Source organism: Necator americanus, chromosome IV (genome assembly GCF_031761385.1).
Source record: "Necator americanus strain Aroian chromosome IV, whole genome shotgun sequence".
Taxonomy (NCBI): domain Eukaryota; kingdom Metazoa; phylum Nematoda; class Chromadorea; order Rhabditida; family Ancylostomatidae; genus Necator; species Necator americanus.
The window spans coordinates 23,327,563-23,342,188 of NC_087374.1; the positions used below are offsets into that span (position 1 = coordinate 23,327,563).

Here is a 14,626-nt window from a genome sequence, read left to right on the forward strand (position 1 = left end):
AAAAAGGATCTCTATGTTGTTGGTCTACCTTAGTTTTGCCCTTTTCTTTGCATTGAGGATGAAATGGCTGAATGAAAGTTTATTCCTTAATTTTGCACGAAATCTATAGAATTTTTGTTTCCTTTCATGTAGAGACACTACATATCATACAGACACTACATCTACGTCAGGCAGGCCGTGAAAATTCGAAATATGTTAAATAGAGTTCGAAATATCGCAGAAGGAAATTCGAAGATTTCTGTAGCAAACTTTCAATCAATGGCTGAAAACAATGGACAATGAGCTGAACTCGAGAACTTCACGCCTTCACAACTGACCCGCCACGCGGTGACTCACTCGTACATGAGCGTTACAGTACACCGAGGAGGACGTGTGAACGAGAAGATCTTACTATCGTCTGAACTAGAACTAGGTCTTGGCTAGGACTTTTCATAGCTTGTTCATATCCTCATAGCCCGCATAATGGCTCAGAAGCACATTATCTGGGCGCAGTTTGTTGAGGAAAGGAAATGAGGGTTGGAGCAATTTGCGACGCTGATGCTGAGCAGTATTCATTGCATCGAGAAAAAAGTGCGTATTCTCAATGATGGAGGTTGTATGTTCCGGAAAGCCGTCTTTGGAAAGGGCATGTGGTCGCGTACGGAATCGGGGACGTGTTTTGAAGCACTACGAAGATGAAAAGGCGAGGGCCGGCTGGAGTTATTCATTAATTCGGGCGTAGAACAATAGTGCAAAGATGTCGGCGGAATAGGGAATGCGAGAGCCTTGAAATCATGACATTGCATGAATTCAGAACTTTATCTTCAAGGCAGCAGCTTGGGATGTCTTCAGCTTTACTGGGATCAAAAATGGGCTTACATTTGAATTTCAGATTCATCACGACTGATCGCAAAAAATTAGATTCATCCCCCTCAAAAAAAAAACGAAGCTCATGACAACGTGGTGGTTTGTGCTTCAAAGAGATAGGAATGTGTAGTAGCATCATAAATGTGTTCACACCACGACGTATTCATTGATGTTCCGAAACAAGCGCCCGCAAATTGTGCTCTCGAGTGGTGGCCGTGTTTTCCCACGACATATGTAACTGGATAGCCGACGTATTGTTCATATGTTGGCGCGTTCGGAAATTTCGTCTCGTCTTCCATTTAGAGGCTTGGAGTACCGAAGGCGTTTGAGAAAAATATGACCTGCTTTTGTTATTCGACGCCCTCAAGTAGAGAACACTTCTGCTGTCGATGATAGGTACAGTAGTACAAATGATAACGATAGGTACAGTTTTGTAGATCCATCTGCAAAAAAATCGTAGTAGATGGATCTCATGATTCTCCTTCCAAAATTTCAATGAAACCATATGTGTATGATGGGGAATTTTCTCCTTACATGGGTAAGCGAAACTATCGGATCCATCCTTTGTCAATCCGTTAATATTTATCTTTGTCTATTACTGACATGTATAGTATGTACAGGCTTCCATATTCGGCCCTGCTCGACCATGCAGTTCGGAATTTTCTTTTCGCAGTATCGTTCGAATGGATTTCAGTAGTAGCAAAAAGAATGATATAACTTTTTCCTCCTAACTTTTCCCTGTTCAGTAGTGAGTCCTTGTCTCACTACTGAACAGGGAAAAGTTAGGAAGAAAAAGTTGTCTTTGACGGTTCTGGAGTATGCATGACTTTTCAAAAAGTAAGAAAGTTGGAGAAACGAATGTAACCCTTCATGCCATTCAGTATCTTGTCAATGAAATACCAAGTTGAATGTATCTACTACTGTAAATGATTCCCTTCCACACAAATGCGAAGAGTTTCTGGAGCTCCACAAGTCATTGAAACGGCCCAAAGAAGGTGGAAATCAAGATACAACTTCGTTATCTAAAATGGAATCACAGATCACATCATAGCGAAAATTACAACAGCAGTCGCGATTAAGCAGGATTCTACGGCACTACCGGCACTGTATGGAGTTGTTAGCTGACGCGAATGCGCGGACGTTGACGCTATGCTGGAATATATAGATATATTGGCAAAAAAATCTTTATTTTACTTCTACTTCTTCTTTTCGGAGAAAATGCTTACGATGTTCTCTCGTGCGGTTCGATTGTGCTCTGAGGCCCATCTGGTATCACATTGGCGAAACTGAGAGATTTATTTCGGAGGTTGAACACTACACAGAACTGACGCAGGAATGGTGCTCCAAAATACCATGACAACGCATATGAAGGTGAATCTTCTTTTGGAACCATTGCAAAAATGCAGTGACCATCTCCGATCTGATTTCAAACAAACACTGAGATGCTTTTTTGTTCACATTCAAGATTTGTAGAAAGAGCGAGAAATCTAAGGAATAACCAACACATTGAAGGCATCACCCCACGAATCTGAGGTGGTACGGATTTCAGGTGGAGTATTCGTATACGGGGTCGTAGACGAAGGAGAGGGGGTGACTCAGTCCATTTCTTCCTAATTGCCGTAAAAAACGGTCCGAACGATACGGCTTCAAGTGGTCTGGTGCGCTATTTTCTACAACGAGTTCGATTGGAGCGCGCCAGCCGGTGCACGCGCAGCATCTTCATCTCCGTTTTTTACGGCAATTAGGAAGAAATGAACGGAATCACCCCCTCTCCATAATCTACTATCCCACATGAGAATACTCTACTTAAAATCCGTACTACCTCAGATTCGTGATGCCTTTGAGGGGAGTGGTATACAATGTGCTTCGCTGTTCCGGTTATTTTGGTGGCTTAACTACTTGTACCGTCCGCAAGTGCAGCAGACAACTCTTTGCCCACTCATTCACTCGTCCACTTTAATTGCACCGTTCTGTGCCTAGTGTACAATAAATATTTCCACTGAACCACCATCTCGGTCTGTTCAAATAGGGTATTGTAAACCCAAAGTCTATAGCACCCGCTATAGTGAGTACGTAAGAATTCAGCCCTCAAAGCTGAGAGCCCACATGAGTTACAGTCAAAACGATATGAAGCACGCTGCAGTTGCGTAAGCGGGCGCGGTGAAGAAGGCAGCTGGAATCGAGGTGGGACCATTGCGAACTATAGCAAGGAAGAGTGTCAGGAAAGGTCCCCCTAGATCCTAACCGCTGTGCTCTTCCGCATCGCTTCGACCAACCACTTTCTCATCTGCACAATGCGTAAAGGCATCACCCCACGAATATGAGGTGGTGCAGATTTCAGGTGGAGTATTCGTATACGGGATGGGAGACTATGGAGAGGTAGGCGATTCCGTCCATTCCTTCCTAATTGCCGGAAAAAACAGCCCGGAAGATGCGCGCCGCACAAGGCTGGCGCGCTCCAGTCGAACTCCTTGTAGAGAATAGTGCGCTAGAACGCCTGAAGCCTTACTCCACCTGAAATCCGTACCACCTCAGATTCGTGGAGTGATGCCTTTAAAATCCTTTTGACTCTAAACTATGCAGTCGACGCCTAATGTATCCTGTGGAAGACGTGACGCGTCTGCCTCAATGAATACGCAGACATTTGACCTCTGCTCGTAATCTTACATTATGCTATATTATACTACATATTGTGTCATAATAAACATTGATTACATGCGCAGGATTTACGTAGGTTTAAGAGGACTCAGCAACCCAGAGGAACAGGTACTCCTTGTCCGTCAAAACGAGGCGAAATCGAGATCCTTTGCACATGTGCCCACATGTACTGGGAACTGTACTCAACACCTTCGAAAGTATAACCGAAACACAATATTCGTTTTAATTTCAATAAGCATAGTGAAGTCTTTTGCGGTAAACCCCACTCAAACTCGCTTTTGGGCTAAAGCAAGCCACTAGTTTTGCTGCATTGAAACTCTAGTCATCTGCGAGAGGATGAGAATCGAAGGTTTTTGAATTTATCCGACCTATTGCATCATAGATGCGATCATTTTGACCGACCTTTATCGTACATAATTCGCATTACAAATGAGAACGAATATTTTTCCACTATGCCATTTTTGCCATACCATTATTAGAGATGAGCGCGGATTTGCTAAGGGTCCTGGTCTGTCGGAATTAGATTAGTGGAGTAAGTTTTTATGAGCTGCTCCGGCGTTAAGGGCGCTTCCAAGTATAATTCTCGTTTCCATAGTAGGCCATCTCACCTCGATTATCAGTTTATCTGACGTGATCGTAAACGTATTTCCTCCAATATAGATTTTTAATTCCGGAAAATTTGCACTGCATGCGATGTCGAACACGGTGTTGGAGGTGTTGAACTGGAAAAGTATTGATGAAGGTCACAACAACGGCTCAGCACTGCAGAGCAACAAGGATAACAACATTGAGGAAAACACTAATAAAAAAGCAAATAAAAATCTGTTAGGGGTCGCAAGCACAAGTTGTGACTACTGTCACCCCCACGCGAATTGCATCCGTTTGACTATGTATTTCCTCGGCCGAGACAAGCGCTGGCGTTTTGTGTACGCGCAGAACAAAAAAGGATGGCACCAGAAGTGAAAACAAAAAATTCTGCCACCACTACGACTCTGAAATAGTGATAATCGCGTAAAAATATATTCAAAAAGACTGAAAGTCTAGTAAAAAAAAACAGCCACGAGGAGCTTATCGCCCTTTTAGTCGGCCATTTAAGCGGGTGCAGAGTGTACCAATGGTCACTTCACATAACGTTCAGATCGACCCAGTATGTTAGGCGCAACTGTATATGTACGATAAAAACCACTTTATCACAATCGCTACACAGAACTGTGGGTGGGAAGTCTGTTTCTCTAAGAATCTTCTCGGTAATAAGACCCTATTAAAGTACCTGAGCTCCTGCAATTTTGGCCATGTTGTTGACTATAGATGAAGGACCCCATATGAACATGGTCATGTCTTGAATTACATCGAAGTCTTCTCTGACTTCATACTCTCCCATCATTACGCCGGAAAACTGAAATTTCATTTTACAATGACGTGAAAGCTGACAGTTTTACTGGGAAACTTCTCTTCATTCACCTTATATTCATATGAAGTATCGGACGATAAGGGAGCGTAGCCCAGTATTGGTCCACAGTGTACGCTGTCGACGCCACCATAAGTGATCGTCCCCGCGAATGCCTTGCTCCTTTTGCGTGGTCCAAGCCATACCGTAAAGATTGGCTCATCAAGAACTCCTTTAAACATGAACCATTTCTTTGCTTTACTTCTCTTTTTCTTTCATGCTTGAATTTTCAATTTGCGTACAAGAACTGAAAGTGTGTATATGTGATGATCCAGACACTCTCTGAAAATTTTATTAGAATTAGAGTTGAAGTAACTATGTGGACCAGCCTCGTAATTTTTTTATATCTACCCCTTTCTTCGACTAATTTCAACTACAAAAAAAACGGCCAACGAAAGTTTGCTCTGTCACAGAGAGCTTAGTCGTTCACTGCTGAAAGTTCGGTCCCCTCAAAATTGTGGTATTCTTTAAGTTATCAGCAACTTTTCTGTGAGCCAGATTCAGATGATCAAAAAGCATGAGGTTTGAAGAAACAAATCAACTTTCTTTCTAGAAAGATAGTTTGGATATCACTAGTCTTAATGTTAACCATAGTTCACAGCCACTTTTTGTTTTCATTTTCCTACTTTTTTATCCCCTTCTTCAATTTCTTCGTTGAACTTATAATGTGCAAACGAGTGATTCAGATGTTACTAAAAAACGAGTGCACAATTTTCGTTTTAGGTGATCGATTTATAGGATACAATACTTCTTCTTACTTCTTATTAGTTGATTGGGTTTTTTACACCAAGAAATCTCTCACTGGTTGATTCCCATCAAGATTGCGGTGAGCACAAATCCAGAAAAAATACACTGTGGATCAATTGGCATTCTATACAAATGTGATACCTTGATCGATGAGACTTGCAATGAACGGCCTGCTGTTACTTCCTTTATTAGGGAAAAATGCAAGACCAAGAACGCCGTCAAATTCTGCCTAGAAATCCTCAAATATTTCAGTCTTCATGTCCTTTCTTCTAAAAATAAATGAAAAAAATGAGATAAAATGGTAGCACAGATCACCCTTTAGGATCAAGAGTTCAATTCAGAAGTGTAGAAGTTTATGAGTACTTATACGATCTGCATAACGTGGGTGCAGACCTCTTGGATATATGAAGCTAGTGTTCTTATTCCCACAGTCGTTCTAGCACCACTTTCCTGACCTCACGAGGATGGGACTCCTCGTGAGGTCCATGGCTTTGGACTGTTTCTATTTGAGGATGCGTGAACATAGCATGAATATGGAGCAGTGGTAAGAACTCGTGTTGACCTTTTACCACTGCTCTCTGTTCGTCCCCTCTAGATCCACCATTAAAAAAGAGAACCTCTTGAAAAGTGCGGTCAGTGATTTTAGTAGCAATTCCGAACGTGTGCTTCAATATGACCAGCTGCGCTTCATTGGTACCTCCAATCTGAAGGATAGTTTGTTCATTAAACTCAGAGAGTACAGAATATGTTAAATGAGTGTTTTGGATTTTAATATATATTATATATAGATAATCAAGAATAATACTAACTCTTACAACATCACTGCCAAGTATACCACTTGCATAACCACTGGAGTACAGAATTTTCCAGCTAGTACTTGAATTAGCGAACGTAGTTGAATTTTCTGGCACAAACTTCGATTTTCCTTCACAAGCTTTCCTGAAATATTAAGAGGAGAACTCTTGATCGACATTAGTATAAAACAACATTAGTATAAGATGGGATTAATCTATTAGTTTAATTTATAGGCGGGCGCGGAGCGGTAGCAAGAAGCGCCTGCAGATCCAGTCTAGCGAAGCGGTGCCAGACCTTTCAAGAAGGATAAAAACACTGACTTGCTATATTGGGTGGAACCTCGCAAGTCACAGGATAGGCCAGACACGCGTTCACAAAGCAACGAGCGATTACGAATTACGGTAGAAAGCGTTGGCACATCCGAGGTGGGTTAACGCGAGACACCTTTTTCTCTTATCAGTTTGGCTTAATTTATTTGAGTAGTTGATCATTGAGAAAACAATTCCAATTTTCGGGATATAGTTCGGCTATAGTTAGTTTATAATTTATAGTTTATTGTGTTAATATTTCCATTTTGACGTATACAGCCGTTTTGCTGTGTCGCTATCTTATCTTGCTTGTTAGAAGTATAAGCCGTCCTGTATTCTATGCGTATTCACCGTATTACATTGCAGGAATGCGCCGAAGACCCTGCCAGAAGTGGATGATGTAGAGGTATGAAGAAGCCTCGAGGGCTTATGATAATTGATTTTAAGCTTTTCCAAATTGCATTCACCTCTGGACCTGAACATGAGCATTGAGGCTAGGTTTGCGATGTAAGGGTGGGTTTTGGATTCGCCATATTCGACTGAAACAGAGTTACCTTTCGAATTGATTGCAATCCTACGTATAACCTCCATAGCTGTAATTGCCTTGGCACTTCTACCAAAACGTAGTCCGGAATGTACACTTCTTAAACGTGTTGCGTTTATTGCAGTCTGTATAAAGGAAGAGGCCTTGCGAGTATCTTTGACTGGGGAGTCGCACACCACTAGACTGTGACAGTCACAAGCGGCAAGCACCCATACCGCTAATTTACCTATGGCCCTTATATCCGTCAACCTTCGCCACTATCCCCTCACATGTTTTTTGATCCTTTGCTATCGTCGCTGCCGCTCGGGATCTGTAATTGCTCGACAGGATTCCTAATCTCCCTATAGGAGGCTCTCCTTTTGTTGCCCGTTCGACTGTAATTGCATTGGGAGATCATCATTCGACCCAACAGTTCGCTGTAGTCGACGCCACAAATACGCCATTCCCTGTAAACGCCATTAATTTGCCACAAATAAACCATTCCCTGTAACCGTAAGAAATCTGGAAACCGCTAGCTTCTTAGTTCAACTTATCAGAAGCCCTAGCAGAAGTTTAACAGCCACCACTGATAGATGATCAGATTTCCGAATTAATTAGATCACGCTCGAAGTTTGTATCTCTCACCTGCACCCATTTTTCTTTTAACTCGCCATCGTGCTGCGTTGTTACGCAGTAACTTCACACACTTGATATACCACTAAGAACACCAATGGACACTCCACGTCATGTTACCATCTACCCTAACTCGAGCCATATCTGCGGAATCTATCCCCACACCATAAAAGCCACGTCAGCCACTTCCAAGCCATCATGTCCATAATCGATATCAGTCACGCTAGAAACTGTGTCCGTTCCATCTGTATCGCTACGCCCATCAATGAAATGTCATTGGACTCACGATCAACCATGCCACTTCGACAACGAGCTATCACGAATGGACGCACTCACCACTGCGCATTACCGCTTGTCGTCATCTGCAGTAGCAGTACACCATTGTATAGAGGAAAACCACCACATGATTAGTCTAACTGCTTCCTCTGTGATGATGACCATTATACATCTGACTGCCAGCGTTATAACAGTTTCCTGGGGCTTTCCATGCGCATGGGTGGACGAAGACGTTGCCCCAGATACTTATATCGCCACAACCTACACTGCTGTGACTACCCTCGATGAGAGAAACTACGTGGAATCTATTACTCCTATTGGCACCACCAAGTCCTACGGCCTAAGGATGCTAAGCTAGTCAATTGGCGACCCTACACTATTTTTCGACGAAACGACTTCCCTGTTTCCTTGACGGTTGTCTTTTGACATGGGAGTTCACCTCTCTCCCAAAACAAAACCATAGTAAAGAAGATCAGACGATACGTCACGACCTCACACTTTCGCTCGCACTGAGTAAACTCCTCAACTCTTTATGTTTAGGTATTATTGGGCCCGTCCCGTCACCCGTAACCATGTCTAGCCACTGTCGTCATGTCGAGCCGCTGTTAGTCATCGTCCCCACTTACTCAAGTCCGTCTTTTTTTCCAAGCAACCAGCTCAAGCACGCTCGTATAACTTCAAAGCAAACAAGCACGTCTTCCTCGTACGTCTACGTTGATATGATCAGGCAAGACCTCTGCTGTGCTACAAACACATGTCGTACTCTAGGATACTATTAGATGAGCATCAGCGACAGCTAGGTTAACCTGTAAAGTGTACATTACTCTCTCGTAGGCTATCGTGTTTCTGCTTTCGTGTGGGCCTTTCAATGAGAGCCTCACTTTCGGCTTTCTCAACCAGGCCTCTGTCTTACCGCGGCGAATCTCTTGCTATGAGTCGTGCCTGCGCATTATATTGCCACTCGGCGCGACGACCGGAGCGTCGCCGCGGGTGTCTTCCTATTGTAGCTCCTTCACGGCCAGCCAGTACATAAGAGCGTCTATCGTCCTCGGCTCCGGTCCCGTTTCGTCATCCCTTGCATGGCCCCTAATTTGAATTTCAGCCCGTAAAAAATTAGAAAACAACTAATTCGAAACAAGTAATCCATTGCTTCCAAAAACCGCTTACCTCCAGTAGCAATTAGTTTAGGGAAAGTAAAATCCAATATTTCTTTTAGCTGTAGCTATCACTATTCGGTAACAACTTTACAATCTTTAAAAAAAACTCACGCTGAACAGCTATAGTGTGGCACCCACAGCAGAGACGTGAACGTAGTGACCCATGCCACAAATTCCTGTTCCGGTCTTCCTATCGTGATTTTTTGCGCATATTCGAAGTCTCCAGATTCGTGGACCTATTGCAGCATAACATTTATCTTCGTTTATGATATACATGAATCCGAGATCAAAAACTCTATTCTGTAAATCTTAAACTTTGCACTATATATTTCTTGATGAACAATAACCCAAAAAGTGATCTACAAATTCAGCATTACATTAAGAACACAACAACGCACAACACACAACAACAACAACAACATTACAACATCTTTCAATAAGAATTAGAAACATTTTAACAAATAAGTTGAAAACAGCCACGACAAAAGGTAGCCTTTTTTGGATAGATTAGAATTCCCTAGGTTTCGAAACTCACTTTAGTGTTGACCGCTGCTCCTGCAGCAATTCGAAGTGAGCTTAGATTCCTCAAATATTCAGCATATTGGGCTTTTTCGATCAATTCAACCTGCATAAAAAGAAAAATAAATTAATCGAAGATCATGGTTATGTAGGTAAGCTCTAACCGTCTTGGACTCTTCCCATATTAATGGGCTTTGAAAGACTTTGTTGGATGACACAAGTTCAGCGAGGGTGATCAGAATAACTAGTAACATCCTAAAAATAATTTTACAAGTGCTCCGGAATTTCAAAAAAGTTTTAACATTCAACGTCAGAAAAAAATTCAAAATCTTTCATCGCCTCAATGTGAAGACTGGTATATTAATCCATTCATTGTATAAAAACATTTTAGAACATTAGAATTCGAAAAGAACGTCTCTGAAAATCTCGCTCGAATTCCAGTCCAAAAATATAATGCTGAGAATTTTTTTTGGCTTTTTCGTTTTTTGTAAAACTAAAGCAACCACGCTCTTTATGATGTGAAATTATTTTTAGTCTATCTGCGTCAAAGGGAACGTTTCAAATGGTGAAACGTGTGATTCCAAGGTTTTATTGCTCGTACGCGAATTCTTTTGTACTTTCTTAAATGAAACCCTGAATAGCTTCCGTTTTCATGTCAAAACACTTCAAGCGGAGGTGAATACATAGAGGTAAGAAAAGAAGCTGTAACATTTCTCGCTCGTAGTGAACAAACTTTCTAAAACCTTTGCAAAAGGTTTGGAAATGTCTGAGCAATTACAGGGGTTTTCTTCTACTATTTTACTCTCTGATTCTCTGATGCATTTGAAGGTTTGTGATTTGAGATCTCTGTCTACGTCACATATTAAAAACTCAGCCAGTGCCGCATTGAAAACCGTTTCTGAATTAGGGGTAGATGTCAGTGCCGTTGAGAGTGAAGAACCAAATGTCATATATATTTGTTGAATTTGATAATACGTAGAGGTAGTAGTACGAAAAGTAGAAACATCAATAGAGTGACATTTACTCGGCAAATATTGCTAAAGCAATTCCATTGACCTTATCACTTCATAGCATTCAGTTTTTCTGTATTGCACTTACTCAGATACAAGAATACAAAAGGAAAGAAGACTGGACTCTTGATGTTTGGCATCTCCAATTACACTCGCAGCAGATGCTTGTTTCTGAGTAGCGATCTTGCGAGATTCTATAGGATTCCTGGATTGACTCCTCTAAAATAATGGTAGCGCATCACATCGTAGTAGATCGATTGTTGAAAGATCATACCTCTGAACACGTGCAAGAGTTTATGGTGCGAAATTACCTCGCAGTTGATCTTTTCTCTTTGTCCTTATAAACAACTGCATCCTGAAAACTCTCTTTGGATGAACTAGGTGTGGATGGCACCCTACTTCTAGCCAAACCATTCTTCTGGACAGTACTGGCATCACAACAGCACCGTTATCGAGGTAATGGTAATGGTTCCGTGGTTCCTTAGTCCACTTTTCCATCATGCTATATAATAACGCGCTTAGTCCGTGTGTGTATGTGTGTATGTGTTTGTTTGTGTGTCACGAAAATACTCCGTAATGATGCTAAACTCTTCACCGGTGAGGTGCCGACCCATTGCCATGCACCCGATGAGCGAGCACTCTACCTTTTAACCATTGCGATAAGCTATGTACACATGTATGTTGGCTTTGATAAAGCAAGTTAGTTTCTCTCATATATTAGTGAAGGTAAATAAACTTTTAACGATTAACGATAAACTTTTGGGCGGGTGTAGTGTAGCGGTTAGAGGTTCCGCTTCCTGCACGATCGATCAGGGGCTCGAATCCGCATTAGTGCACAGGATGCCTTTCATCCCTCGGGGATCGATAAATTGGTACCAGACTTGTTTGGGAAGATAAAAACACTGACTTGACACATCCACCGCAAGTCATTGCATGGACCAGTTACACGTTCGTAAACCTCAAACGATTCTGAATTGAAGTGAACGTGGTGGCGCATCCCAAGCGGATTGATTAACGCCAGAAACTTTAACCTTAAATAAACTTTTATGTATACTGTACATAAATATTTACATCCAAATTTGCAAAATAGTGAAAGTGATTAGTCCTTCGATTATGGAGACAGATTGAAAGTTTTCTTTTAAATTTTATTAACTAAGCTATCGCTAACTAAACATTTTTCGAGTTATCAATTAAGTCCGCACAATCGCAGTTTTTTCAAAGAAAAATTGAATCAGTAGGCTGCCTAATTAGGCATTATATGACATTTCTAGGACAGCACCTGGACCGACTCTGCTATAGCACACAAAAGAAACAGGAAAACGTGGAAAAGGTGCAATAAATTGAAATATTTATTCCTGCATTTCCATCTAACCATTATATATTTCCTAGACATTACTTTTTCTGACGATTTAATTCCAGGTTCTGCCGATGTTACCTATTTAAAAGTATTAATTATGACTTTGGTTCCAAAGAAATGGACTCCAAAAGAAATGAGTTTCCAAAGAAGTATGACAATGTTAGAGAACTCAATTTAAACATGGCAAAAAAAGAAGAATCGAATGCGAAGTTTTTTAAACGTTAGATCTTAGTGTTACTTGCACAGAAAGGTTTGGAACTGATCGCATCCACTTTTCACCGCCGAATCATAACCACGCAACTGATAGACGCGCACTCTAACCACTGCACCACTGCCCACAGCTATGCGAGTATGCTGACCTTGATAAGGCAAGTTAATTTCTCTCATATGTTAGGGTAAATAAACTTTCATGTGAATGTATACTTTCAAATTTGCAAACTATCATCCTGTATAATAACGGGCGTATTCTCTCAATTGCGTGCATCTGTGCATGTGTGTGTCTCAGTCAGGAAACTTCAAAAAGAGATGGAGACGGACACTATGGTGTCGGTTTGATGCGCTGGAGCCCCAACGCGGTAAAATTGGGCGAGGCGGGTCATACGACGTTGAATTCGTGCTCCGGAGCCAGATAGCTGTAAAATGGGGTGCCCAGGGTACCATAGGGTCGGAATGGTGCGCCGGTATCAGGAAGCTATAGAGCGGGGAGAGACGGGTTCCATTGCGTCGCAATGGTGGGTGGGAACCCCAAGGCAGTAGTATGGGAGCTTTTTCAGAATCAGATGCTAATATTTGTCGCATATTTTTTGTGGGCTGCTTGGATCCATTTTTTGCAGCAATATATTTTGACCTGCATAAGATATTCAAATAATATGAGCTTGATGACTGGAATGAAAAAAACTCTAGGAAGTAGTTGTAAGGAGTGCGTCGCGCATTTTTCTGAACCACGACAAGAAATTAAATCACTATCGAACTTTTTACTTTCTATAACATCGTTTCCACGGGTCTCCCTCACTAGAGCCGGTTATTTGCGAGGCTACGTGGCGCGTCTCCGGGTGGCGAATAGGGGCTAGTCGCGGACCAAAAGCGACCTTGTGCTTGGCCAGAGACGCAAGTGGATTCAGGGGATGGACTCCCTGTTTCTGCTGAGCCAGGACTGACTCATGAAATCCTTGTATCCCGCACGTCGGTCCGGTCAAAAGCCTGCAATCAAGTGACTAGGAGGTGCAATGGAGGCGGTTTGGAATCGCCTCCAACAAATAAGCTCCACATGTCCACTCCGGGAGAACGGAAGTTCTCCCAGAAACTCATGCAAATAGAGGCTTGCAACCTGCCCATGGGTTTTAAAATTTTTACGCAGAACATAGTAATAGAAAAGAGTCTCCTGATTCCGGAGGAAAGCCTGGTACGATAGCGCCAGGTAGGACGGGGTTGCAGGAGTCATGTAGGCTACCAAAACGGAAAAGGACTAGGATGGCGATCTGTACTTATAACGCACATACACTTGCATCGGAAGCGGCCATCGAACATCTGATGATGGAAGCCAAGAAGATCAAGTACGATGTCATCGGACTGATCGAGACGAGACGTCGTCACCTTCTCAACGCCGTATATGAAACTGGAGATGAACTGTTCTTAGGAACATGCGACAGTAGAGGTGTTGGTGGAATTGGCGTCCTCGTCAACACGAGTACGGCAAAGAACATCGATTCTTTCGAACAACTTACGACCCAGATCGGACGTCTGCGGATGAGAAGATGTGGTCCAACACCTGCTTTGACTATCTTCGTCGCTTACGCTCCGACATCAAGCTACAAAGAAGAAGAAGAAGAAGAAGTCGAAGCTTTCTATATGGACCTGGAGAAGTTCTACCGAGAAGATCATGCCTTCTACAAGGTCATAATTGGCGATTTCAACGCCAAAGTTGGCCCAAGAAGAACGCCGGAGGAACTTCACATTGGGACCCACGGCCTACAATGGAATGACCAGGGGGAGAGGCTCTCCGAGTTCATCATGACGACTAAGACCATCCATGGAAACTCGCAATTCCAGAAGCCCTCCTCTCTACGCTGGACGTGGGAGTCACCCGGTGGAGGGTACCGTAATGAAATAGACCACATCATCGTCAATAAAAGGCTCTGCCTGACGGACGTCGCTGTTGTACCAAAGTCGGAATGTAAGGTTCCTAAACAGCGGAAGACCAGCAAGACCGTGTTGTTGTATAAAAAGGGAGATCCACATGACATCGGCAACTATCGTCCAATCTGCCTACTGCCCGTCAGCTCTTTACAAGAGTGGTCCTTAATAGGATTGAAAAAGTCTTGGATGTAGGACAGCCATGTGAGCAAATAGG

The 14,626-nt window shown here is 42.5% G+C and overlaps 2 protein-coding genes across 4 annotated transcripts; one reads left to right on the top strand and one right to left on the bottom strand.

The window, feature by feature from the left end:
* Positions 1–1,886: 1,886 nt before the first annotated feature.
* RB195_002439 (uncharacterized protein) lies at positions 1,887–11,916 on the bottom strand (the record flags this gene model as incomplete). Of its 3 annotated transcripts, XM_064199703.1 has the most annotated exons (15): positions 1,887–1,998; positions 2,073–2,266; positions 4,113–4,226; positions 4,775–4,900; positions 4,966–5,123; positions 5,840–5,927; positions 6,316–6,402; positions 6,508–6,637; positions 9,502–9,626; positions 9,926–10,015; positions 10,074–10,164; positions 11,008–11,124; positions 11,231–11,274; positions 11,331–11,421; positions 11,827–11,849. In XM_064199703.1, 15 exons carry the CDS (start codon positions 11,847–11,849, stop codon positions 1,887–1,889), a joined length of 1,590 nt encoding a protein of 529 aa, XP_064055584.1. The 3 variants fall into 3 exon arrangements, with proteins under 3 accessions (XP_064055584.1, XP_064055583.1, XP_064055585.1); XM_064199704.1 differs by lacking the exon at positions 11,331–11,421 and having other exon boundaries at positions 11,827–11,916; XM_064199702.1 differs by lacking the exon at positions 11,827–11,849 and having other exon boundaries at positions 11,331–11,420.
* A 1,830-nt stretch (positions 11,917–13,746) lies between these two features.
* RB195_002440 (uncharacterized protein) lies at positions 13,747–14,604 on the top strand (the record flags this gene model as incomplete). The annotated part of the gene is made up of 1 exon (XM_064199705.1): positions 13,747–14,604. The coding sequence occupies one exon, from the start codon at positions 13,747–13,749 to the stop codon at positions 14,602–14,604; it is 858 nt and encodes a 285-aa protein (XP_064055586.1).
* Between the last annotated feature and the right edge of the window lie 22 nt (positions 14,605–14,626).